The sequence below is a fragment of the Lygodium microphyllum genome, chromosome 23 (assembly GCF_053477565.2).
Source record: "Lygodium microphyllum isolate KBCC chromosome 23, Lygodium_microphyllum_v1.1.10, whole genome shotgun sequence".
In the NCBI taxonomy this organism is placed as follows: Eukaryota; Viridiplantae; Streptophyta; class Polypodiopsida; order Schizaeales; family Lygodiaceae; genus Lygodium; species Lygodium microphyllum.
This window is the reverse complement of record NC_141157.1, coordinates 85,220,875-85,248,154: the sequence shown is the minus strand read 5'-3', so window position 1 is coordinate 85,248,154 and position 27,280 is coordinate 85,220,875. Positions and strand designations below refer to the sequence as shown.

The window sequence follows — 27,280 nt, the reverse complement described above, 5'->3', positions numbered from 1 at the left end:
AGAGAGAGAGAGAGAGAGAGAGAGAGAGAGAGAGAGAGAGAGAGAGAGAATGATGATGATGATGTGGCTACATCTCCTCCTTGGAACATGGGGGAAAAGCCAATAGACCATGGGGTAAAAAGTAGGAAAGGGTCATAAAGTGAGTGTTTTTAATAGGAATATATTGTTTCACCCATGTAACGTGCTAGAAAATTCAAAGGGCTTGAGGAGTCTCTTTAATTCCATTCACTTTTTTGTTGTTCCCTCAACATTTGTGGCCTTCCTCTACACCACTATTCCACTTGACGTTTACAACATTACTATCTTAGCCGATCATATTTTGGTATTACTCAAGGATGCATTAGGAGCCATGACACGTGCAAGTAAAGTTGGCCTACATTCGCTGTGGTATTCAAGGAAGGCAATGCATGTACAAGTGCAATAGATTGGAGCTTAGGGCTTGACAGTACATGGAAAATTCATGAATTAACCTAAGAAACAGGGGTACCTTTGAACATGTCGGAGTCTCATTGGAGTTCACACAACGTGTCCTCCATGATGGTTTCTCTATGCTTTCAATGCCTTTCTTGGATGGCTCCATAGGAAAGTTTCCCTCCTTGTATTATAGAAGAAGTCACATTAGCTATTGCTTCATGCACAAGCCTACTAACTCGTGGATGTCAACACTCTTAAGCCTTTCTAAGATTTCCTTCTTTTGTTCTACCACAAATGTATTGTGACAACTCATCAAAGCAAGGCATTTATATTGAGACCTTCCCAACTTTGACAAGAGTGGAATGAGTAGGATTGACGAAGTCCCCCTCTTAACTTCTTGACAAGAGACCTTTTTGCAAATAAAACTAAAGACAAAATATACTGTTCAGGTGTCTTTTAACTCATCATAACATTTATCTAAGGTGAAACCCTATCTTAAGTCAATAATATAAGTTGAGAGATCTACCCTCCTACAACATTTATTGAGAGAAAGAGGTTTCGCTACATTTGGTTCTATGTGGCATGCTTCTAGAAAAGATGATTTTTTAAATTAAGTATAATTTTCACCAAAATAATAGCGATAGTAGATACAACATGTGATTGAAAATGGATGCTCTTTTGTTTCCATAAATCTAAGGAGAAAGTCTAAGTAACTCCACTAAATTAATTCCATGCTAGGATGAGTTCATGTGTGGTCGAAAGAAATAAGTACTATGGTTGGTGAGGCTTGCGGATCCCTTTATCAAGTCCACCATCACTTGATGGGCATCTTTGTCACTTTAGACAATGTCCCAATCATGAGCATCCATCACTTCACACGATGTCGGAGCCGCATGCAAAGTTACTACTACAAATTATCATAAGTAGTCTTTCAATTACCACTTATAATCTAACTAGGGATAGAGTGGATTAAAAATAGGCTTGATGACACAGAGAAGCAACATCAAGTTTTTATCATAATTCATCATGCCTTTTTTGTTTTTAGCTACATTTCATTTTCCACCATGCCAGCTTGCCTAGGGCCCTCTTCCTAAAGTTGGTAGGAAAAAAGGGCAAGCTCAACCTTTAACTTTAAAAGTTAGGGCTTTCAAGACTTAAACCAAGAAGTGCCAAAAATTGTGGTTAACAAATCTTGTCTAGTATTATGGCCAGTTGTATTCCTTGTGTTGGGAGGTTGGAGGTGCCCAAACATATGGTTAACAAATATTGTCTAGGTATGTAGAGATTTGTCTAGGTATGTAGCCAATTTTATCTCTCTTAGGGTTGGGTTTAGCCACAATGAAGGTAAAAACCTTATTTGTTTATTTATTTATTTATTTATTTATTTATATTTGTATGTGTGCATGTTTTGATATTTATATACACACACATGTGTACATATGCAAACATGCATACACACACACACACATATGTATAAGGGTATAGAATAGCTGAAGTCATGGTCTTGGAAAGAAGGCACAAACCAACAAGCTACCTCACAGCCTACATAAGTACTTTTTCGTGGATGTTGTTTTTTCTTGGTCCTAAGGTCTTTCCTCCTTCCAGCCACCTTTGTTTCTCTTTTCTTACAAAAACTTGGACATTGGCATCAGAGTTTGTTGCCTCTGTAGGAAAGCCTGGCTGACCCCCAGTACAGAAGCTCAAATATTCTAGCCAGTCCTTTTGTTTCCTTCTTTCCTCAACCTGGAAACTCTCCTCAATTCTTCCATCTAGGCTTGTCTGAGCCACCGGTACTTACAGTCAGTTTCCCCTCATTTACTTAATTCTGTGTGCTCTGTCTCTCTCTCACCCTCTCTCTCTCTCTGTATCTCTCTGTGTGTGTGCGCTTGTGTGTGTGTGGCTATGCATGTGTATATTTTGTCTGTTAGGCTTTTGCTTTCATATTTCAGATGTCTACAACTGATAAGCCCACTCTCTAGGACAGCTCAAACAGTAAATTCTTCTCCATCCTAGCCGACTCAGGTACAGCAGTAAATTCTCCTACATCCTAGCCTAATCAGGTACAGCAGAGGCTTGAGCTCCCAGAAGGACCTGATGAATTAGACCTGTTGGCACACAAACATCCATGAATTGTCACATTCCCCTCTTCCTCTCTCTCTTCCTCCCTTGCTTAGCTTCTGATTACCTCCCTCCTAATTTGATCTCCCACACTGCCAGAAGCTGCTTCAATCCATCTTGAATAAGCTTCCTGTCATTGATTTTGAGATCAGCTCATGCACATATAAATCTTATATTGCTTTACCATCAACACACACACATATGGATATACATATTTCTCCTCTCACTTCATCTCTGATCATGAATGAATGTGTAGCTCATTAAACACTCTAGCTTTATCGGTAGTTATTACTGCTCAGTCCTTGTCTTCTAGATCCATGCTCTCTTTGCAAGATACACCAGTCCTGTCTTCCTCACCTTCATCCCTATACTCATCTTGTATTTGTTCAAGCTGTAGATCTTCTACCATGCTGCTACTCAAAGAAGAGACCCAATTCATGACTCACGTGTCTCTGTATGTCTTCCAAGCAGTCGACATTGCGCTGCTCCTGTGCCGGCTCGTGCGCTACTTTCCACCATCCTAGTACCTCCAGCTCTGTGCAAGCTCTAGCTTAATTCTCCCTCCACTGCCTTCCTGTAGTAATACCCTCCAGCTCCCATTTCTCATATGATTATATGCACATCATCTCTGATCTGATCCAATGAGCAGGCCTTATACCATATAGACACATGAAATGATCATGGTAATAAAGAGGGCAATCAAAACTTTGATCTGCTCTGATCTCTGCAGCTCTCTTCTCTTCAGCTAGTGACAAGGTGACAAATGGCTCTCAACTGTGGAGGAAGGCCACCAGACAACACAGGTACTTCAAAAGGCAATAGCTACTTGATGCTTAACAACAACAATTTTATCAATAACAGCAGCAGCACCCCATCTACAACCTGCACCAATACCACCAGTAATTTGACCATGGCAAGTGATCAGTCCATGGTGACAGCTGCAGGGTTACTCCCTTCTGCTTCAACCCACTTGCTCGCAGGTCTCCGTCCTGATCACATCAATTTGTCTGGTTTAAATGGTCTGCATGTTTCCTTACCAAATTCTGGAAAGAATTTCTGTTTCAAGTCTGCTGTTTCTGATTTTCTAGTACTGCAGTACTAGGTTAATTGGCTCTAATTTCCTGAAGTTCTACACTTCTAGAGCTTCAATCACATCACTACGTTATAGGTGAGTGTGATAATATTCTGAGCTACCTTGTGGTGCATCCCAAGTCCTCATGTTGCTAGTAAAGTGCCATGGGAGTGCTATATATCAATTGAACATCATGGTCATATGACACTGGTTGTATTGAAACAGCACACAACTAATGCCCTCTACTAATTCTACAGTTGTGTACAGACCCTTGCATAGTCCATGCGTATATCTTTCTCATTAGTCTTCTAACTTTTGAGAATTCTACTGGGATCCAAAGATGCAGACAGTCTAACCATATTACTCATGATTGCATACGCTATGTTGTCAATGATTAAATATGCATATGTGCACTTGCAGGGCCTTGCAGTCTGGTTAACGGCTTCCAGTTCAGAGCTGTGAGCAGTGCACCAATGGCAACACATTCATACTACCAAACAGTGCAGCAGCTTGGCTGCGATGGCAATTCCAATAACATGGAAACAGGCTCACTGATGCATCATGATGACAGCAGTATGGACATGGATCACAACTTTCTGAATCATCCTGTGGAGAAGAAGAGGCGTCTCACAAACGAGCAAGTTAAGTCCCTGGAGGAGAGCTTTGAGAATGAAAGTAAGCTGGAACCGGAGAGGAAAAACCAGCTTGCACAAGAGCTGGGGCTGCAGCCAAGGCAAGTTGCTGTTTGGTTCCAAAACAGGAGAGCACGTTGCAAAACCAAGCAACTAGAAAGAGACTATGGCATCCTCAAGGCTCAGTATGATGCTGTAAGGTCTGAGAAAGACAAGCTGGAAGCTGAGGTAAGGAATATTACAATTCACGAGCTGCAGGCAATAGTACTAGAGGCCAATAGCTTACTAATTGGTTTCACAATGTTTAAGCAGGCCACAATAATGATTAGAACCTGCAGTCATGTATATATAACGGAGATAATTAAGGTCTTCTTAGAACACAGAAATCACCGAAATCACATTACAATATTTGTATGCCTTCTGTATTAGAATGGAACTTGCTGGTGTATTGCAGTGCCATAACATAATCAGGCCTTATGTACTGGGAGGATATTCATTACATGCTTTTGCTATTTCTGCAGTGTGACTCTGCATGGTGTGTGAGTCTTTTTCAACCCTTCAACCCGGTTTAGAAACAACTATTATTGCCTCTTGATGGGTGGGTGAGTAAGAGCTTATTAACTTGTTGACAACAGCTCTGAGAATGTCTGCAACCCACCCCAATCACTGGTTAGAAATCACAAGATGTACTTGGAAATTTCAATTAGGAGACCTTTATATAATCATATATGGAATGCAATTGTACACTAGTGAGCTTGTCTTTCCAGCTTTAATGTCTTCAATTATCTGCTGCTCTAGTGCTTTGATTTCTGAATAATTAGGTATGAGACAGCGAGGCCCAGAAGATTAATCATTGCATGATCACTGTTTTGGCCAAGTTGATTCTTTCTTCAAAATGCTTTGGATGAATATTTCTCTTATAGTTGCATGTTTACAGTCCTGGCTCCTAAGTTTAAAATTCCACATTGCTGAAAAAAGCTTACAATAATTAATTAAGATTGTGAGCTCAAACAGATCAAGAATTCTCTGGTTCAGATTCAATTCCAAAATCCCAATAATATCGTGCTTCTCTCATTATTCTATCTGAGCATAAGCTAGCATCAGCGGTGCTAATGCTGTAATTATTGTGGTCTATGAAAGGATGGCACAACTAGAAAGTCTAGTTGGTGGTAATTAAGTTCTGAGACTGTACGGACTGCAGGTAACCAGGCTGAGAGACTTGTTGAGCAATACACAAAGTGCCTCCAGCAAGGCCTGCAACTCCAATCCAGGTACTGATGGCAATGATGATATCGGTGCCGGCCAGAAGATCAAATTAGAACAGACAGGGGCAGTTGCTGCTGTGACAATGAATATCGAGCAGCAGCAATATGACAGTATGGATGATCAAGAGATCAGCCTAACACCCAAGCACGAGCAAAATACTGATGTTGATGATGTTGTGGAGGAGGATGCCGATGATATGCACCATAGCCCCATCAAAGGGAACCTCATTCGTAATGATGTCAAGGTGCCGGATGGGCCATTGCACAAATTGCCTAATCATGATGGAGAGGCTGCCCTCTCTAGTGATTACTCAGACCAGACTGATGTGCTGGATGCTGCAGTGAGCTGCTGCAAGAGCCCAATCAAGGCACAGAATAATATACCAGAGACCATGCTAGTGCTACCCAGTGTCAGTAGTACTGCAATTGGAACCACCGTTCATACTCCAGAGCCTAGTGTTGAGCAGGTGTATCATCAGAGTAGCCATGGTCAGCATCTGGACCACCAGTATAACCAATTGCAGCAAAAACAAGCTCAATATGATCGTCAGCATGATCCGCATCCACAGCTCCAGCATGCTCATCAGCCTCAACTTCCACATCCTCAGTATCAAAGCTTTCATGCTCAGCAGCAGCATCAACCATGTCCCCATCAGGTGCAACCACAACAGCCCCAGCTGCACATGAAGCAGCTAGCTGTCCATCAGCAGCAACATCAACATCATCAGCACCAGCCACTTCAGCTCCAGCAACCACGCCACTTCTACACCAACAACATCGCTGCGCAGCTCCCATTTGTTGCACCAGGGGGTGCCAAATTGCCTCTGTGCACCCCCCCTCAGCTCTTCCTGCAGCATATGATAGCTCATGTGAAGCTGGAAGAAGGCTTCCTGCCACCTGATAGTTACAACCTCTACAATGAGCATTATAGCTTCCACAACACCAGTATAGGCCATGATCAGGATGAGGATCAAGTAAGTGATTCCATGCTGTGCTTTAACTCATGGCCACATGAATCCTGATCAGCAGCATCCATAGGTTGTCTACTCATAAGTACCTGTTTAGTTAAGCAGTGTGCTTACTAAATTAAGACTTACCAAGGTCTGAAATCCCAAATGCCCACATAATCTTCTATGTAAAAACTTTTGTCTTTGGTATCTTATTCAGGTTAATGGCTACTCATGTTTAAAAATCATTGCTTAGAACAACTATACAGATTCTCCTTGTCTTTTATGGCATGTTCAATTAGACTATGGCCAGTTTATACAACCTACAACCTGTTTTTCGGCTGCGACAATATAACCCACCTCGCTTCTCGACTAACCAGTTCATAGAAAACTAGCTTTCTCTTTGGCATTTTAGCTATAAAACCGACTAATTTTTCCCCAAGTTTGTACTGATGAGAAATAGGCTTTTTCAACTACACGATAGCTGGATCAATCACTCTTCTCCATCACCCCATTCTTGGAGCAACTGAACGCTACTCTTCGGTTCCGCCCAGTTTCGTTCCCTCAACGTCAGGATGCAATGACTGGCTTCTTTTCCCCAACCGCGCATTTCCCAACGTCCGTCGGGGGAACTATCCAATCCACCCCATGGAATGGCTGGGACAGGACTCTAATTGGCAAGGAGATACTTGCCGCTAACATTCCTGTAGAAGGATGTCCAGACGTGGACTCGAATGGCACGTCGGCCACTTCCAACCCCATTACAACTCCCATGCATGAAGGAGCTTTGAACTTTGTCACCATCCTCGCCAACATCATGACAGGGTGTGGGCCTCTACTCCATATCCCTACACCGCAAGCCCAGCATGCAGACGCCCTCCTCCCTTCCTATGGAGCCATTCTCCATAACGGTGCTTTCCAGCTACACCCAGACAAGTTCTGGGCACAGAACCATGGCGGCCTTGTCAACGTACGAAGGCGACTCTTTCCTTCCTCAAGAGTCTAACCTACTTGTGCTCCAGAATGTGGCTGGGCGACATGGCGAGCTTGCCTATCCAGGGCGGAGACATTCTGAAATCTACCCTCCTGGCTGCTTACAGAACTCTCCACCTCCATGACCGAGGAGCTCTTGGAACGCCGCATGAAGGCCGAAAAAATGCTGGGTCCAATGGAAGAAAAGAAGGAACACGACCAGGGCAGAAGGGCAGCGTGAGCAAGACAACCACTGCAACCAAACACCCAAGAAAAAAGGTCGTTCCTCGTACTGGCATTCAGCACTGGAAGTATGTCTTTGCCAATAGAACCCTGATTGGACTCTGTCATGGCCCTCGTTCACCTATTTAGTACCTCCAAGATCGTGCCAAACTTATCGGGAACCACCGGGTACTCAGGTTGTTGCGGCCCAATAGCTCGCTACTAAGGCTAGGTTCAGACAGAGGCGGCAGCACTGCAAAACATGTCCAACCTTCTTTCTGTCTCCTTGTGTGAATATTGAGGCAGGAGGCACAATGTGCTACAAGAAGGTAAAGAGAGGTTTTTTCTTAGTGCTAAGGCTCTTCCAAGGGGGAGGGGTCGGTAGAAAGAGGGTGGGTTCTGCGGAACGGAAAGAGGAGGAAAGTCTCCGCCATTTGGGGGATGCCACATCAAAAGCACGCCCCTTTGATATATCTTTGCCGTCGCTTGTCTGAACCCACCCTAATTATTTCATCTCTCTATTTAAGTCGGAAGAGATAGCTCTTAAGGTCTTGGGGCAAGGGAAGTGGATGGTAAGCCGCAATGGCCCTAAGCCTACCACGCTCCCCATCTGGATGGAGCTACTAGACCTCCCCATGTATCTCCATTCATGTCTCAAGAAATGTCACCTCACCTCTAGAGATGCTTTTAGGCCAAAAACCTATGAATGTTTGGAAGCCTAGAGGCATCCGCAAGTCTTAGTCAAACTCGACCTATCCGCCAACCTCCCTAGCCATCTGGTGATCACAAACAGATTTGGAGTCCATGTTCTCGATCAACCAATGGTGTATAAAAACCTTCCCAATTCCCGTTTTAAATGTCATAAACATGGGCATTTCATTAAGGATTGTTGTGAACTGGAACTACTAGCAGATTATCTAAAGATCGAAATTGAGGAATCTAATGATGGATTCTAATCAATTAACAACAAAAAAACTAAACCTAACGTGTCAACCAAAAACAATAGACCTAAGAACCAAAACAAGTTTGCCCCTCTCCTCATGAACCTAGCCGACCCTAAAGAATATGTATTTCAAAAATCAGCCCTCACCAAAGAAAAAGAAAGCACCCATCTTAGCATGGCCCCTAAACAAGCCAACTAGATCTCTCATCTAATGATGAAGATGAGGAGTTTGTAGATAGCTCTCGATTTGTTTGAGAGGTCAACATGACCCAAGTTGAGGAGAAATCCTTCGCCCTAAACTAGCCAATCAACAAAAATCTCTTGGGAATAATGATAGTAACTTTGCCTCCAAGCACAAACATTCAAGAATAGGAGCTTGCTCTCCTAACTCTCAAACTCAAGCCTCTAGTTGTAAAATCAACGATGTTGTGCACTTGGACCAATCAACAAAAGGGAGAAGCTCTAAGAAAAGCCCAAACTTGATAGAGCATATGTCTTGGCTAAGTTTATGGGGGCTTTTGAGCAAGCACACATCTCTGAAAGTCCACAACAAGGACATACCGATCACTCCCCCATTCAAATTATAGTGGTGGAGGGAGGGGAATCCCTAAGGTGGCATGGAGTATTTACGCTCTTTCAGATTGGAAGGAGGGGAATCCCTAAGGTGGCATGGAGTATTTACGCTCTTTCAGATTGGAAGGAGGGTTGGGACTCCTAAATATCCCCCTTCTTGCAAACAAACTAGTTGCCAAGTGGGTCACTAGGAGAATTGGGCAATCCTCCTACATAAACATGCCAACAAATTTTCCCTAAAAGACTACCCATAGTGGAAGGGCCTTTCAATAATAGCGGTTGCCTTTGCATGTATTGACATCACTATTCAAAAGGACACCCCCTAGCCAAAAACATTTGGACTACCTGGTTCAAATACAAAAACAAGGTCAAGCTTTCAAAAAAGTAAAATATAACCCTCCCCTAGTCCTCTTTTGACTTGGTGCAGTCCCGCTCCTCATGATTCCTTGAAAATTACCTTCAAAGCCTATAAGAAAGGGGTCCAAGTTTGGGAAGACCTTTGGGATTTCATAATAAAATATTGGCTCAACCCTCCCCAACTCAAACAGGAGTTCAACTGTCAGCCCATATACAACTCAGGATTAGTCTCTGGAGCTTGCACCTATCCAAAGCTATTCAACTTTGACAAAACTATAATTGTAGGGCTATATGCTGGGACAATGATAACCCTTCCTCCCCCTCCCAAACCTTGAATCTCCCAATCACAAACTAATCAAGAAACTTAACTCGAGAGATGGCATATTAGTTTGGGACAAGCACTAATGTAATTTTTTGCTTTATTAATCTATGGTTCTCAATCATACCTTTCAAAAAATTGATCTTAATGTAGCTAATCGTTTAATAAAGGCATATGGACAAGGGAGAGAGCGTTGTGTTTGGGGATTAGCAATGGAATGTGTCCTAGATTCAAATCCAAGGTTGAATCTATTTCTCACATCTTTTAGAATTGCAAGTTCAAGCATGAAGCACTGAAATTCCTCCAAACTATCCTCAAGAAATAACACCCTCAATTGTTCTCTTGGATAGAAATCCTACTTGGTGAAGCTAATGGCTTGCCCACATTTTTTGGGGCTTTCGTTTGAGCCATTTATCTTTGGAATATATGGTGAACAATGTAATGATGCAATTTTCAAGGGTTACTTTGATTCATCTTCCTCATTACTATAATTTGAGTTTTTGTTGCAAATCTATGTGAATCAGCAAGAACTGATCATTCAAATGGAAGCGTAGATCCAATAAAGAATGGTATGCAAGATAGTCAAACGACCGCAGCCTAGACCATGGCTAAAGCTCAATCCGAAGCAAAAGAGCTTGAACTCATCCTCAACAATATCAAGGATGCTGCCCATTGATACTAAGTCTTCCCACAATATCAAATATCCTCCCCATATTTTGTACTATCTTTTGTATGGCCATTAGGCCCTCCCCCCTATGGGATCCATATGAAAAATACTTAGCATAAATGGTGCCAATAGCCTGCAACAAACTCCCCCTAGAAGGATTGTGCAAACCCCTCCCCCTCGGCGCCCATGTTGATCTTAACTATACCAATGGCTTATCCTTAAAGCTATTCGCACCACTGGACAAAGTTATAAATACTTTATTATTTAACTTTTTTTATACAATTACTTCCTTTCTCCCCAAAAAATGACCTTTTCTTAACATTTTAACTATGAAACCAATTAATTTTTTCCCATGTCACATTTCAACCTTTTCCTTTTTTCATTAGAAAAAAGTTTATAGTGCACAATGTTCTAAGAGATGTGTCATGCAAGGTGTAGTGGAGGTAACAAGAAGGCAATGAAGGAGTAAGCTATTGTCTAGTTATGCGAGGTACTGTAGATACTTGAGTGTTTGCATATGTTAGCTATAACAAATGTTTGTTTATGAAGATTCTATGCAATGACAATTTTTGTATGCTTTCTTATTGCTTGTTGCCAACCAATCCCTCCTCTCATTTGTTAGCACTGCTATAGTTTGCTTAAAGCCTTACTTTTGCATTTGGTTTAGCAATGCCCATGGGGTTTCAACAAACACTAATCTCCCTAATCTCTCTCTTGTGACCATATGGGGTTTCAAAAAATGCCACTCTTCCTAATTTCTCTCTGTGTGACCATATGGGAGTAGGGTTAATCCCCCTCACTATCCTTTTGCTACTCCCCAACATGACATGGCCCTGAGCTATTTTCATAATATTTACAGTTTTGAGATCAAACATGTGTTGAAAAATATAGATGCATATTGCAAACATGACTATCTCAAAGGCCACATTGATGGGATCCAATGTTGAACAATTTCGAATCTCTCTCTCTCTCTCTCTCTCTCTCTCTCTCTCTCTCTCTCTCTCTCTCTCTCTCTCTCTCTCTCTCTCTCTCTCTCTCTCTCTCTCTCTCTCTCTCTCTCTCTCTCTCTCTCTCTCTCTCTCTCTCTCTCTCTCTCTCTCATATACAACTAACTTCCCACCTAGGTGGTATAGGCCACTAATAACATAGTTTCTTGACTTTAGTGAGACTTGATAATATTAAGGATATCAAAATGGGCATTGGTCACAACAAACATATGAAGATTTTGACTTGTCCACTAGGAAACACAAGTTCAAGACCTACTTTTCAATTGGGGCACATATGTTTTTTTGGCTTGTAATTTTCACGAATTAGAAGGCTCCTTTTTTACATGGGAAAATCAAGCAGAAATGTTTGTGTGATTTTTGGATCAAGATGAGGTGAAAGCAATTCCACTAGTAGAGAGAAACCTAGATAAACCTAATGCACATGTGCATAATTCCAAATCTACAAATTTTCTTTCTATGCACAAAAAGTTTTTGATAATTTTGCATGTAGGAAAAGGGGTTCTTTTCCATTGTGTTTGCCTACATTGTTCAACATCATGAGGTTCTACTCGAGAGGCATTGTATATCTAGCTAGGTGTGGTTGGGGGTAGGGGGCTTCTGGCCCCCACTCAGGCCAGTAGGCCTTCCCCTTTCCCCCAACCACACCTACCTAGGCATATGATCTCTCCCTCATGGAAACTCATGATATTGACATAATTCATGTCATGAGAATGAAAGTGGAAATTTGTCTAAAACTTCTTATGATGGTGAAGATCCATTTGCAAACTCTTAGCAATTCAAGTAGTGGCCCCTTTGCCCTACATTCTTAGTGTGCTTTCCCAATGGCAAACCACTAGATGACATCCATTACTTCTAGGCCAACCCTTCATATAAGCACCAAAAAGAGGTAAATAAATATTTTCTTGTGTCACAAGACTATTGTTGCTTCATCCCTCTCTATCTTACTAACTCATTAATCTACACACACACACATGTATATGTTATAATGAAGCAATAGTATTATATGCAAATATTAAAGGGAAACAATTCCATACAAAGTACAAAATGTATAAATGAGGAGAAATGTATTCTAGCAGAGCAAAGGGCACATAACCGTGATAGAAATTTGATAATCACACCTTGGTGTTGAAGGTTGGCCATGTAGCGATCCTTACATCATTGACACACTTGCCTCCTGATCTACTATGCTCTAGCTCTTCCTTCATAAAATAGAAAAATCATAAAATGGATAATATTGTTTTAATTAAACATTATTCAAAATCTCACTAGAATGGTGTCATATGCCAAGGTAGAAAAGATCTCTACTATGAATTATTACAGTCTGGATATTCCTTCAAAAATTCAAAAAATCATCAAACTAATAACACCTTTTTAATAAACATAATTCAAAATCTCAATCAAATGGGTTCATATGCAAAGAAAGAAAAGATCTATGTTATGAATTGAACCATTTATTATTCATGGTTGACCTAGTGGAGGAAAGTTTTTGTGATTTGAATGGACAATTTTAGGATCACATGATGGATCTTAAATGCATAAAACTTGTATCACCAAAGAAGAGAAACCCAAGAGTTGTTCCTATAAGAGTTTCTTAATGAAAACAATTGTTTACCTAGTTTCCAACACTACAAGATATAGGCCTTATACCGACGTTTAAAGTGACGGAAATACAAACAACAAAATTTGCCCCCGTCGTCGCAAAAAGCATTGTTATTAACGACGCCATGGAAACGTCAGTATTGGCATCGCTATTGGCGTCTCTATTGCGACGCTGATAGTGATGCCAATAGCGACGGTTTGCGACGCGTATAGCGACACCAATAGCGATGCGAGCAGTAAAATTTGCGACGCTAATAGCGACGATAACAAGGATAAAAAAAATTTGTGGCAGGGTAGCAAGTTGCCCTGCCACATATAGCACTGTGTGCTTTATGAGAGCCATACACCACATCCATGCCTCCACAGCAGCATCCCCCTGATCCCAATGCACTCCCTCCCTCTGGCCCAAGTCGTGAGAGTCGAGATCGTTTGCTCGAAGCCAAAGCATCTGATCGCACTGAAGCAGATCTAGCAGAGCACCCTAACGAAGAACGAGACAGCTCCTGGACTGCCATCTCTCTGAATCTGGCGATCTGGTCTGGAGACATGCATGCGAAGATGTCCTGTAACTCCTCATCGCTTATCCCTCGACTCATCCTGAAAATGTCACCTACACAAACAAAAAATGATGTTAGAATAATCAATTTAAATCATACAAAGCACAGAAATATAAATCATTTTTAAAAAAAACTCACTTAAAATGCATATCTTATGTACCCTTATAAGAGATTGGTCAACGAATTGAGTAAGTGGATGCTCCAAGTATAAAGTATTCTATGGTCCCATGTTAATCTCCTGACACAACTTCGCATACACTAGAAGGTCGATAGACATGTCACCACAAAAGAATGAGTCCGCCTCGTTCTCAAAGAATTCTTAGACTCCTGTATTTCCATCATTGTTAGCCGATACTGGCTCCAAGCTTTCGACGATCTCCACCCCTTGCAATATCGACCCCTCTATTTGCATATTATCTTCATCTATGCTCGGAACATCGCTTTGATCATATACTCTTGCACTTCGGGGAGTTGAAGATATAGCATACCACCATCGAGGTTGTCGAGGGTTTGGATAGAAGATTACCTGTTCACAAACACGTACAAGAGAGTTCAAACCATCGTGACATAAACCATGTCATAATACAATTAGCAAGCAAATGACTCCATACACCTATTCACAATGGGCCGGAAACACAAAGGTGTCGCGCAAATCCATCCATTTTTTTTCGGAATCTATTTCGAGAAATCCAGATGGACCTCGTCGAACTGTTCCTCCAAGTACCACTTTGAACCACTGCACATCGAATAGTATCATGGAGAAGCTACGGTAATCCACCGTAACAATACTTTGCAAGTTCCCAAAATACTCCATCTCATCCACAACCGTGTTTGGATCCGTTGCTCGTCGCCGGCTCTCTTGCTCGAACCTTGCCATGACACCACAGTCCATTGTGAAGCGCATTTTGTCAATACGCTCTACGCCAAAATGTCGTCCGCGCGACCACGCTACACTATATATTTTGTACTGTACATTGAAACACTCAAATTAGATATTGCATATAAAATTTAGATACGACAGATTCTAAACCCCTCATCACCTTTGGACTACATCCCCTCGAGAATTCCCACTCCTCCATTGAGACCTCTGTCCCTTCGCGAGATGCTACGGTCAAGGCTCCATGCAACCATCGCATTGACATAAACCGCGGCATCTCCTCCATGCCTTCGGGATATCGAATCGGTTGATGATGCGTACTACATCGGAATTCAACTCGTGCTTCCTCTCGATCTTACCTTGCAATCTGGTACTTAGCGAGCCACATCTCCATGGAGGCATGGTGGAACATACAAAAGCGATTCACCTTCTCTTCCATTGAGGCATCCATTCTTTTTTCTACCCCATTTCCAACCACCACATCTCCAATCAGTCTATCATCATCCTTCAGTGACCATAGCATTTCATTGTCTGGTTCCACCGTTGGTAGCCATTGTGAAATATGCACTAGCGCCTCAGACACCAACCAACCTTCGGCCATGCTACCTTCTGGCCGAGCTCGTTGTCACACAAAGCCTTTCAGGGTTTTCATGAAGTGCTCCAAGAAGAACATCCATCGCGTATGGACAGGTCCAGCAATCTCCACTTCATCCACGAGGTGCACAAGAAGGTGGATTTGTATTGTGAGCATGCTAGTGGGCAGGTATTTCTCAAAGAGATAGACCGTCTCCACTGCTCCTCGCCTCGCAGATTCAATAGAGGACGTCTTAATCTCTTTCTGTGAGATCCATTGCACCAAAGTCGACAACTTGTAAATGGCCCCGTGAATTTCTGGAGTAAGACATCCTGCGATCGCGATCGGTAGTACAAACTGCCACAAATGAGAAAGCATTATGAATAATGGCCACATTCCAAATAGCAAAATGCCCACGCTAATTACAATGCATTCGTAGTACAAACCTGACATATCTTATGCCAATCATGGGATTTTAGCCCCGATAATTGGTCGTCTTTAGAAAATGCGGACCTGAGAGAATGTATCATACCCATCGAAGTGCGGATAGACTTGATTACTTACTTCACAATGCGCTCTTCTTTAGTGGAAAAAACCCAAGGAGCGCGAGGAAGCTGCACGCGACCATCAGCACTCGACTGCGGCCAAAGCGCCTCCATCTTACCTACCTCCTTCAAATCCATTCGCGCCCCTATAGTGTCTCTTTTTCCTGTGATGTGGTCCCATAGCAAGCTGCCCACATTCTTGAAAATATGCATGGGATCCAACAAGTGGTTGAACTATAAGTGGGTCCAATATGGCAACTCGTAGAAAACTGAGAACCGCCGCATTCCATTTGGATGTGATTCCGCGCAGACCATTTTCAGCTCGTACCAGCTTGCGGCGTTCATACGTGTTGGAGGTCATCCAAGGAAACCTTCCCTGAGTTCATGATCCTCCGGCAAGAAAGCAGTGTGTCCTTGATATACCATCTTCTTCATGGTTCGTGACCTTCGGGAGTCTAACTGTGGTCCGCACAATGGACATGCATGATAACCTGAGGTAACCAGACCTGTTCCAACACCACGACCTAGTGAATACTTGATTGAAAGAGATAAAATATAGATATTACAAGCGAGAACGGAGGCCTGCTCACCTGAGCACTCTCCCAATCCCGAAAAGTCATGCATCGTCCACATGAGAATGGCTCTAATATTGGCTGACCACCGACCATCGCGCCTGCTCATATCTTGCACAGTGACCCCCTCCTCCCACAAAATCTTAAGCTCATCGACTAATGGACGAAGATTCACGTCCATATTTTTTACTTTGTAGCAGCCTGGGACGAGCAAGCTAAGGATGAGATGTCCTTTCTTCGTAGAAAGCCATGGAGGGATGTTGTAGTTGACAAGGACTATAGGCCACACACTGTAAGAAGTTGAGCGCAGACCGAATGGGTTCATGCCATCCATTGCAAGACCGATCCAAAGATTCCTTGGCTCTCACGCAAAGCCTGGAAAGGTAGAGTCAATGTGGCTCCATGCGCGCGAATCCGCTGATATTCGTTGAACTCCATTCATGGACCTATTCTGCACATGCCACATTGTCAAGCTCGCCATGCCGAACGTACGAAACATGTGGTTTATGCGGGGGATGAGCGGAAAGTGTCTGAGAACTTTTTGAGGGATGGTTTGCCCTTGCAAGTCCTGTCGATACCTGTGAGCACCACACTTTGGACATGTCTCCATAGTCTCGTATTCTCCTCGAAACAGACAGCAATTGTTGATACATGCATGGATGTTGTAGTTGACAAGGACTTTAGGCCACACACTGTAAGGAGTTGAGCGCAGACCGAATGGATTCATGCCATCCATTGCAAGACCGAGCCAAAGATTCCTTGGCTCTCACGCAAAGCCTGGAAAGGTAGAGTCAATGTGGCTCCATGCGCTCGAATCCGCTGATATTCGTTGAACTCCATTCGTGGACCTATTCTGCGCATGCCACGTTGTCAAGCTCGCCATGCCGAACGTACGAAACATGTGGTTTATGCGGGGGATGAGCGGAAAGTGTCTGAGAACTTTTTGAGGGATGGTTTGCCCTTGTAAGTCCTATCGATACCTGTGAGCACCACACTTTGGACATGTCTCCATAGTCTCGTATTCTCCGCGAAACAGACAGCAATTGTTGATACATGCATGGATGTTATTGTAGTCCATGCCAAGCTTCCGTAAAACATGTCGTGCATCATCACGAGACTCAAGCATAGTATTTGCAGGTGGTAATATATGATATTTCAATAACCTGAAAAAAATCATAAAATGCCTTGAAAAAGCACAAATGTTTGTAATAATAGTGTCAAAAAAAAATCAATGAAGCCTATGTATAAGGTACCTGAACAACTCGGTCACACTCGTATCGCTCCACCCGTATTTTGCTTGCACACTTAAGAGTGCAAGCAGTGTCTTTAACCGAGATACTCGGCACCCATCATATAATGGTATGGATGCTTCCTCTCTAAGCGGATCAGAAGTCTTGACATCCATGGGAATCAATGCATCGATCATTGCCTCCATCTCAAGCTCCAAGATTGTAGGTAGGTCTGGAAGGTTGCCTATCTCCTCTGGCATTGACGGTATAGATTGGCCTTGCGAGTGGTGGATTGGCTCCTGCACTCCATCCATCTCATGCCCACGAACTCTTCTAATTGGTCGCAAAGGGTGCACTCCCCCTTGGGATGAAACATCACCTCCCTGGATAGAAAATTTGCCTACAAGACCCAATCTTATTGTATATGGTATTCAATTAGCTTGCGAGTACAATGCATGATTGATATTAACTTCAAATTACCGTTTGCTGAAAATCCGCAATCGCCTGATCAATGATCTCAGATTGAAACTCGCCAAATCGTCGTACGTGTTCTATAGACAATTGGCGTTTTCATCTAATCGCCAACTTGCATTGAGAGCAAGGACATGGGGCACACTGATTAAGATACGCCTCGCGATCTTGAACAACAGGACCTTCTTCGTTTTCCATCTTGTCTACATTACAACAAACAATTTAATGACTTGTAATACAATTTGGGAAAACGAGACTCAAATGGATAGCTTTATGGAGATGTATGTCAAGTTGCAAGTTGACCATAAGCTCTTGCTTGAGAGGTTTTAGCCTCTGCAAGAGGTTGAAAAGCAAATTTTGAAAAACATTGAGGTTGATATTGATGCATCCATGGTGTTGAAATCTAAACTTCAAGATATAAGAAATGCTTTACTGATTGATGTAAAAAAATGCATGGAACATAGTAGTTGAGAGATTACTTATACAACTACACTAGAGGGCTTTGAGTATAAGTAATCCTAGTCAACAAAATTTATGAGTATCATTGAGGATCTCTTAGTCTAATAATAAATCAATCTCAACAAAAAGCATCTTAGTAATGTGGTTTTTTTGTCCTAGGTCCATGTATAAAAATTAATGCCATCTATGAAATTTATCAACTTTTATTGTAATGATTGGAAGACATCAAATGCAACAATGTAATACAAGGTTACCATGTCAAAGACAATATCAAATAGTAAAAATGTTTGTGCTTATGTGGGTGTGTGTATGTGTGTGTGTGTACCATAGCTATAAAATTTGTTCCAATCAATTATACTCATAGTCATAACCTTTGAAGAAAATATCCTATGCTCAATTTAAGGGATTCTTCTTCTATGGCAATACTTTTGGGTTTCATTTTTTAGGAAGTACCATAATGACCATTAGCTAGGGGATCATTTTCTTTTAGTCCTTCAGTTGACTAGTTGGCATGATTACTAATTTGTTATGCCTATAAAGTTAATACAAAAACAAGGAATTATGCATATCACAATTAGATCCCCTACTTGGACATTATGAAGGATATGACCAATTTTAAGCCATCTTAAAGAGTCACCAATGTACGTGGCCCATGGTAAAGCACATTGCATACCATTATCGATAAGTCCATTATCGTGCATCTTAAACCTCCTAATTAGACTTTATAAAGTGTATGACCAATTTTTAGCCCTCTTAAGGAGTCAATGTAATGGTACCCATAAAAAAAGCAAAGTGCATACCATTACCATAATCATGGATATGTTATCGTTCCAATATATACACACACAAGTGGACTACATCTTGAGTAGACAAAAGCTATCCATTTGAGTAGACATACATCTCCATAAAGCTATCCATTTGAGTATACATCTCTTTCTCTTTCTCTCCCTCTCTCATTTCCTCCCCCTCTCTCTCCCTCTCCCTCTCTTTCTCTCTCATTTCCTCTCCCTCTCACAATATATCCTAACACTCTCCAAAAGCAAAAGGGAGAGCGAGAGAGAGAATGCACTCTCCCTCCCTCTCCCTCTCCCCCTCCCTCTCCCTCTCCCCCTCCCTCTCCCTCTCTTTCTCTCCCTCTCTCATTTCCTCACCCTCCCTCTCCCTCTCCCTCTCCCTCTCTTTCTCTTTCTCTTTCTCTTTCTCTTTCTCTTTCTCTCCCTCTCTCTCTCTCTTTCTCTCCCTCCCTCTCCCTCTCCCTCTCTTTCTCTCTCATTTCCTCTCCTAAACAAGCAAAAGAGAAAGTGATTTAAACCTTAAACAAGAAAAAGAAGGAGAGAGGGAGACTCATCGATGAGATATGGCGACTGAGGGCGGCTCCTCTTCGCAATGAAGGCTCCTTCTCTCCTTCGCAAACAACGGCGGCGACGGCAAGTCTTCTTCCTCTCCTTCTCTCACGACGGTCGCTTTCTCTCTCGCTCTCGCTCTCAAAACACAAAACGCAAAAACGCGAAATAAAGCCGCGCTCGGTTTCGACCTGTTTTTTTTCCCTGTGGAGCGTCGCTAGCGACGCCAATAGCGACGCTGCTACCCGTGTCGCTACCCGCCGTCGCTATAGGCTTAAATCCTTGTAGTGCAATTTTGAAAAACCAAACGTGTTGGCATCGGGGTCTCTAAAACTTCCTCTCATTTTTAAATAAATAATTCCTTTGAAAAGTTAGGCTTTAAATGTGTTAGTTTGCCACTTCCATCAATGTTTCAAAACCATCACTATTTTAATGTCTTGTCTCAATGTCTCGCTTGCAAGTGTGATGCTTGCACAAGCCTCCTCTTCAAATCTTTATATCACAAGAGCTTTTCATCTAGATCAATATGAAATATCACTATCCTCTTACAACAATAGTGATGAAGTAATAAACCATAATAATCATGAGGTAAGCTCTGTATTTAATCAGTCAATCTCATGCTATGTCCCCCGCTCACCCCTTCTCCTTCTCCTTCTTCTTCAAAGCTTTTCATCTAGATCAATATGAATTATCATTATCCTCTTGCAACAATAGTGATGAAGTAATAAACCATAATAATCATGAGGTAAGCTCTGTATTTAATCGATCAATCTCATGATATGCCCCCCGCTCACCCTTCTTCTTCTTCTTCTTCTTCTCTCACTTGTTGGTTTCATCTTGACGTTTCTTAAACCTGAGTGCCTCCTCCCCCTCGATCCCTACTCCCCCCTCCCCGAGACTCACCCCTTCTTCTTCTTCTTCTTCTTCTTCTTCTCTCACTTGTTGGTTTCATCTTGATGTTTCTTAAACCTGAGTGCCTCCTCCCCCTCGATCCCTACTCCCCCCTCCCCGAGACTCACCCCTTCTTCTTCTTCTTCTTCTTCTTCTTTTTCTTCTTCTTCTTCTCGTCATCTTCTTCCTCTTACTGTTGTCAAATACTAGTACCTCCTTCCCCCACTCCTCAACCCCCACTAGCCTCACCATGGCCCTCCATGTCCTCCGTGGTGGCACTTTCCATATGACCATCATTAGGGGAATAGGGGAGTTTTGAGGTCTTGAAATCACATTTTAGGATGTAAGAGAGAATGCTTGACAAAAGCCATGGTTTGCCATCCTCTATTATGGGATATTAATTTACATAGCTATTTACATTCATACCCTATATCTAATTAGAAAGAAAATACAAACCAAAATCAAAATACAAAGTTTTGTTTGTTAAGAGGTTTCCTAAACGCACAACTAGGCCCAACATCCCCCATAACAAAAACCATGGTTTGACATCCTGTATTATGGAATATTGATTAACATAGCTATTCACATTCATACCATATATCTAATGGGAAAGAAAATACAAGCATAAATCAAAATACGAAGTGTTGTATATCAAGAGGTTTCATGTAGCTTAAGATAGTTGCTATAGAGAATTCTATGTGCCAAATCATGATGTTTAAACATCACCATCACATTTGAAATGTGCCAAAACATTTAAAATGGCTATGAAAGCTCTCGTTTCTGACTCCCAATGAGGGAGAGGTAACAAAACTAAATTTATATCATATTCTTTTCTTTTATGTGCGATCTTGTTGCTTTTATAAAGAAATCTAAGAAAGGTTTCAAAAAATAGACCATGTAAAGAAAATAACGAAGCATTCCATAAAGAACGTTTGTTTTGATAAAATCATAGTTTAGATCTATTATTGTACTATTATTTATGTCATAGAGATTAAACCAAATAATTTAGTAGTATTAAAGACCAATGCTTTAGTTAAAATTACCATTAGAGATACCATAACTTTTAATTTACAATCGACTAATAATTTTAGTACTACACAATATCATATAAATACATATTATTATATACTACACTATCAAGTGTTTTCATGATAGCTCAATCTAACCCAAATAAGTTGAAAACTACATCTAGGTAAAGTGGAGTTGGCACAAGCTAGAATACAAACGCTCAAGGAATCCATTATCCAATTTTGTCAATATAAGCAAGTTGTCAATATTATCTATTTGCATGGGAATGGTTAAGAGAATAGTAGCTATGGATCAAATTTAAAATGTATTTTACACTTCTTGAAAGGCATTGGATGTAGAATATTATGAGAATTGTAATTAGTTGAACCCGATGAATACATATTTTGATATTATGAAAATGTTTGGGCATATGAAAATGTACCCAAGCCAATGGAATTTATGCAAAAAAGAAAAAACTAAAATATTACTATGGATGATATAATTAGAAATTTTGGAAATAGCATGCTATTATGAGGTGGAGTTGGAAACAAACGCATTAGCTTTTAAAAATCTAGTCATTTGTGTGGAGGGAAAAAGGTTTTTTTTTTTATAAGCTTGAAAATGCAAATCAACTAATTGAAGGCTATATAAAATGTATGGCTGCTAGATAAGTATGGTGGGGAGGAAGATGGTGAAGAGTTGGCAAGTATGTTGGGGTGGACGTGCAAAAGGAGACTATTGTGACCTTGGAGGAGATTCTACTGGAGAGCGGCAGGAGAATGTGAAGGCATATCGAGCTGGCATCTACAAGAGATCCCAGAGTTTTGCGACACTGGGAGGTGCTCAAAGGATTTCAAAGGCTTCAAGGATAGTAAGTAAATGCTGAAAAGAAACTTTCAACTTTCATGGAGATGGTCAGAATAGCGGCCATGTTTTGAAAGGCCCCTTAGATACTCTTATGTTGAGAGGGAACTTCTTGGCTTGTGTTTTTTGTAGCATAGGGACTGCTTGCATTTCCTAGAAGCGCCTTTCATGATGATAGCTTGTGATTGGAGAAGGTAAAGATGATTACAAGTGTGAGAAGACAAAGACGTAGTTGCTGAGTTGCATAGGAGGCAATGTATAAATAGAGGAATGTGTTCTTCATGGCAAGGTGGTGCTACCAATAATATCCAAGAGCTAGTATAAGGCATTAATCAGGGAGAGTGTTATCTAACAAACAATTGGAAGAAGGATCACGCTTGGTTTTACGAAAGATTTGGAGCTAGAGCCGCAGAGGCCATTGAAATCATCTTGAAGAGCACGACAATATTATCTTCACCCTGAGTTAGAAAGGACATTTTATGTGTGGTAGCCCTATTAATTGAGAGATTGGCCTTTAACACATGATAGTACATGTGAGAAAGGAGGTTTTGTCCTGGAGAAAGACCGAGTTTTTTCATCTTCCTTGTATTTGTCATCAACTTGTGACAATGTTTTTTTTTTTTGGCACATTGGAATATGGTATGATCTAGAGCTATACGGTAAGTGTTTCCATGATTATTGGGTGGCTAGATGGCAATGTTGGGATAGTGCAGGTCAATTTTCTCTTGTCTTTTACAACATAGAGGTAGTTACTCAAATTGTTTTAGCCAGATTTTTAGGTTTGGACAAGTTGTCACCAAACCACAAACCTATACTAGTGCTCTTTTTCTTATGTCTTCAGGTTGTGTGAGAGGATTATCCTCGATAACCATGCTCATGATACATCTTTTGTGGTTCCCCCACAAAGGAGCGTCAACATGAGTAAACCCAACAACTATTGGTCACAGGGATGGCAACTCTCCATGGGAGATTGAATGAACATGTTAATGCTTGGGTTGATTATGTTGAGTAGCACATGCAAGGATTTTATATTATGGATGATGAAGAGAAGGCGAGTTTTTCTTTGTAGGGATTTAAAGACTATGCCTTGGAAGTTATCAGTTGTGCACTAGATGATATTATCAGCAGTTGGGAAAGTTCCTCATTATTTATACAATGTTTTTTCTTTATTCATCCTATAGGTTTTGGCATAAGTGATCACACATACACGAAGTTTCATGGATTGTACAAACTTCAACTTAATGATATTAGAGAGATGGGATGTAATTATGAGGATTACATGGATATATTGGATGTGATTTGGCAAAAAGTAGAGGATTTGGCATATGGGGTATATAAAAAAAGGAAGGTTCAGAATGTTGAAGAGAAGACATGTATGTATGAAGATGAGAGGGAAGGATATACATCAATGGATTATTCTTTTGCTATGGATAAATCTTGTTTTTTTGCAAGTATTATTGTCTTTGGCAATGATAGAGAAGAGGGGAGGGCTTCTATGAGTAACCTACATCATATGGTGATATAGATGTTATGTCTACTAACATTGGTTTGGACTCCTTGATTTGCAAGGAGGATCTTCATGTTTCTTCTAGATTTGGCAATGTGTTGAGTGATGTAGTTAGTCATGATGATGAAGGTATCCATGATTATTATGGGATTGTATTTGGTGTTGATGGTGATGAGTTAGTTGTAGAGATGGTTGTTAAAGGAAGTAAACTAGAGCATATGTCATGTATGCTAGAGGATGCGGGAATTCTTGATGAGTACTTCTTAGAGTTGGATGATGCTTCTTTTATTGAAAAGATGTTTTTGGATAATTTTAGAAGTGATGATGATGATGAGCTTGTTGTATGCCAAGAGCTGATGCAAAGTGATGTGCATAGAGCAGAATATCCAATTGTTATCTTTTCCTCTACTTTTGATTAAGATATATTTTTGTGACTTGTACTTATAATGTATGATTTCATATGACTATACAAATGGTAGTCTTGGTAAAGAACTTGACATGGATTTTTCTAGTGGAGGATCTCATGTATTAGAGTATGCACAAGAGGATGTTTAAAAGGATGTTGGTATTATTTTCTTCTTGGAAAAGGCAACACATGTTGTGTCTATCAAAGAGGACCAAGGTATGTTGATAGAGAAGGCTATTCCTAGTATTTGGAAAAGTATTTATTGGATGTATGTAGCAATGTGTGGTGTCCAAAGTATCAAGGAAGACTACATGGTGAAGCCATTAGAATTACTTCTTGATGAGGAAGTAGTATGGGATTTGAGGTGTGATCATATATATTGCTTTGTAGAGACCATATTTAAGGAAGAGATTGTGCTTATTGGAATATACATGCCTAAAAGGATGCACAAGATCATTCAAAACTTCTTGGTTTTCTTACTTGGAAATATAAATATACAGATGTTTGCAAAGCTTGCAAGTTTTGATAAAGTGCTTATGGAGTTTGGAGGCAAGTATTGGAGATAGCAAGATGATGGGGCAATTTTTGTGGACATATTTTCTATGGAGCACATTACTTGGAATAGCAAGTTTAAGTCTTCGTACACAGATGAGCTAGGTGGAGGGTCTATGTTTTCTTTAGGCCTATGAAAGTATCTTGCATGGAATGAAGAGGATACTATCTATGTGTTTGATCTAGGAGTTCAGTCAGTATGATTTATAGGGAAGCTTGATGAGAGTACAATTATCTTTGTGTTCAATCCAAGTATCCAAAAAATCTTCATTGTTGGTAATCACAATGAGAGTGGAATTATTTACATCTTTGATCTAGGTGGATTGCTACACATGAACGTTTGCAGACTAGGGGGAGGGCTAAATATGTCAGGTGTTTTCATGATAGCCTAATCTAGCCCAAATAAGTTGGAAACTACATCTAGGTAGAGTGGGCTTGGCACAAGCTAGTGTGCAAAACTGTGCTCAAGGAATCCATTGTCCGACATTGTCGATATAAGTTGTTGATCTTATCTATTTGCACAAGCATGGTTGAGAGAATAGCGGCTATGGATCTAATTAGAAATGGATTGTATACTTCTTGAAAGGCATTGTATGTAGAATATCATGAGAATTGTAATTAGTTGAACCCGATGAAAACATATTTTGATATTACAAAAATGTTTTGGGCATATGAAAATGTACCCAAGCCAATGGATTTAATGCAAAAAAGGAAAAAATTTGAAATATTACTATGGAATATATTAGAAATTTTGGAAACAGCGTGCTATTATGAGGTGGAGTTGGAAATAAATGCATTAGCTTTAAAGAAACTTTTCAAAAAGCTAGTTGTTTGTGTGGAGGGGAAAATGTTTTCTTTTTAAAGCTTGAAAACACAAATCATCCTATTGAAGGCTATGTAAAATGGATGGGTGCTAGATAAGTACGGTGGGGGGAAGTTGGCGAAGAGTTGGTGAACATGGAGCTTTTTTTCATAGAGGTGGATGTGCAAAAGGAGACTGTTATGATCTTGGAGGAGATTCTGTTGAAGCAACAGGAGAATCGAAAGGCATATCAAGCTAGCATCTACAAGAGGCCCAAAGTTTTGCGACAAGAGGTGTTCAGAGGGTTCAAAGGATTCAAGGATAGTCAACCTGAAAAGAAGATTTTGACTTAATTCATGGAGGAGCCATGTATAGTAAATGCTCCAATAATAGTGAAGCTGAGTAATGAGTTGATAAGTCACAAGTACGACATTACTCTCAACCAAGATTTCTAAGTGAAGAAGGTGATTCGAGATGGTCAGAAGAATAACATCCATATTCTGAAAGGCCAAGTAGATAATCTATGTTGAGAGGGAGCTTCTTGACTTGTGTTTTTTGTAACATTATTGAAGACAAAGGGACTGCTTGTGTTTCTTGGAAGCGCCTTTCATGGTGTTAGCCTATGATTGGAGAAGGTGAAGATGATTACAAGTGTGAGCAAATGAAGACATAGTTGCTAGGTTGCAGAGGACGCAACATAAAATAGAGGAATGTGTTCCTCATGTAAAGCTGGCACTGCCAATAATATGCAAGAGCTAGTATATGGCGTTAATCAAGGAAAGTGTTATCTGACAAACAACTAGAAGAAGGATCGTGCTTGGTTTTACGAAAGATTTAGAGTTAGAGTTGCATGTCTTCAAGAGAGGCTATTGAAATAATCTTGGAGAATATGACATTATCTTCACCTTGAGTTAAAAAATACATTTTATGTGTGGTAGTCTTGTTAATCAAGAGATTCACCTTTGGCACATGACCATGTGGCAGCGGATAATGCAAATGATAATACAGGTGAGGAAGGAGGCTTTATCTAGGAGAAAGTCTGAATTTTTTCTATCTTCTGTGTATTTATCATCAACTTGTGAAAATATATTTTTTTGGCACATTGGAATATGATATGATCTAGAGCTACAAGGTAACTATTTCCATGATTATTGAGTGGTTGGGTGGCACTCCTCTTCCTTTCTCACATAAAGTGAGTGATCAACATTAGAAACATAAGAGCCAATATTGGCAAGATACTCTTTGATCTTGTTAGATCATGCTCTAGGTGCTTACTTTAGTCCATAGAGTGCCCTCTTTAACTTGCACACATACATGGGGGGATGCTTAAAATTCTCATAATCTATTAGCCTCCTATTAGCTAATCCATATACGCTTTTTCCATCAAATCAGTGTGTAAGAAGGCATTCTTTACATCCATTTATTATTGTAAACTCCAACCCTTGGTTGCTGCCAAAGCAATCATACATCTAATAGTTGCTTTCTCAATAGTTAGAATAAATGCCTCTTCATAGTC

At 40.8% G+C, this 27,280-nt stretch overlaps 1 protein-coding gene across 2 annotated transcripts; it reads left to right on the top strand.

Moving 5' to 3' along the window:
• The first annotated feature begins 1,970 nt into the window (after positions 1-1,970).
• On the top strand, positions 1,971-6,693 carry LOC148016415 (uncharacterized). 2 transcript variants are annotated; one of them, XM_087663658.1, is made up of 3 exons: positions 1,971-3,335; positions 4,025-4,464; positions 5,438-6,693. In XM_087663658.1, the coding sequence occupies exons 1-3, from the start codon at positions 3,296-3,298 to the stop codon at positions 6,521-6,523; spliced, it is 1,566 nt and encodes a 521-aa protein (XP_087519784.1). In that variant the 5' UTR covers positions 1,971-3,295; the 3' UTR covers positions 6,524-6,693. The 2 variants fall into 2 exon arrangements, with proteins under 2 accessions (XP_087519784.1, XP_087519783.1); XM_087663657.1 differs by having other exon boundaries at positions 1,971-3,512.
• Positions 6,694-27,280: the final 20,587 nt, after the last annotated feature.

Coding starts and splice junctions, on each gene's coding strand:
- LOC148016415 (XM_087663657.1), top strand. CDS start 3,296: ATGGCTCTCAACTGTGGAGGAAGGCCACCAGACAACACAGGTACTTCA. Junction 3,513..4,024: donor TTCAACCCACTTGCTCGCAG/GTCTCCGTCCTG, acceptor GTGCACTTGCAG/GGCCTTGCAGTCTGGTTAAC. Junction 4,465..5,437: donor AAGACAAGCTGGAAGCTGAG/GTAAGGAATATT, acceptor TACGGACTGCAG/GTAACCAGGCTGAGAGACTT.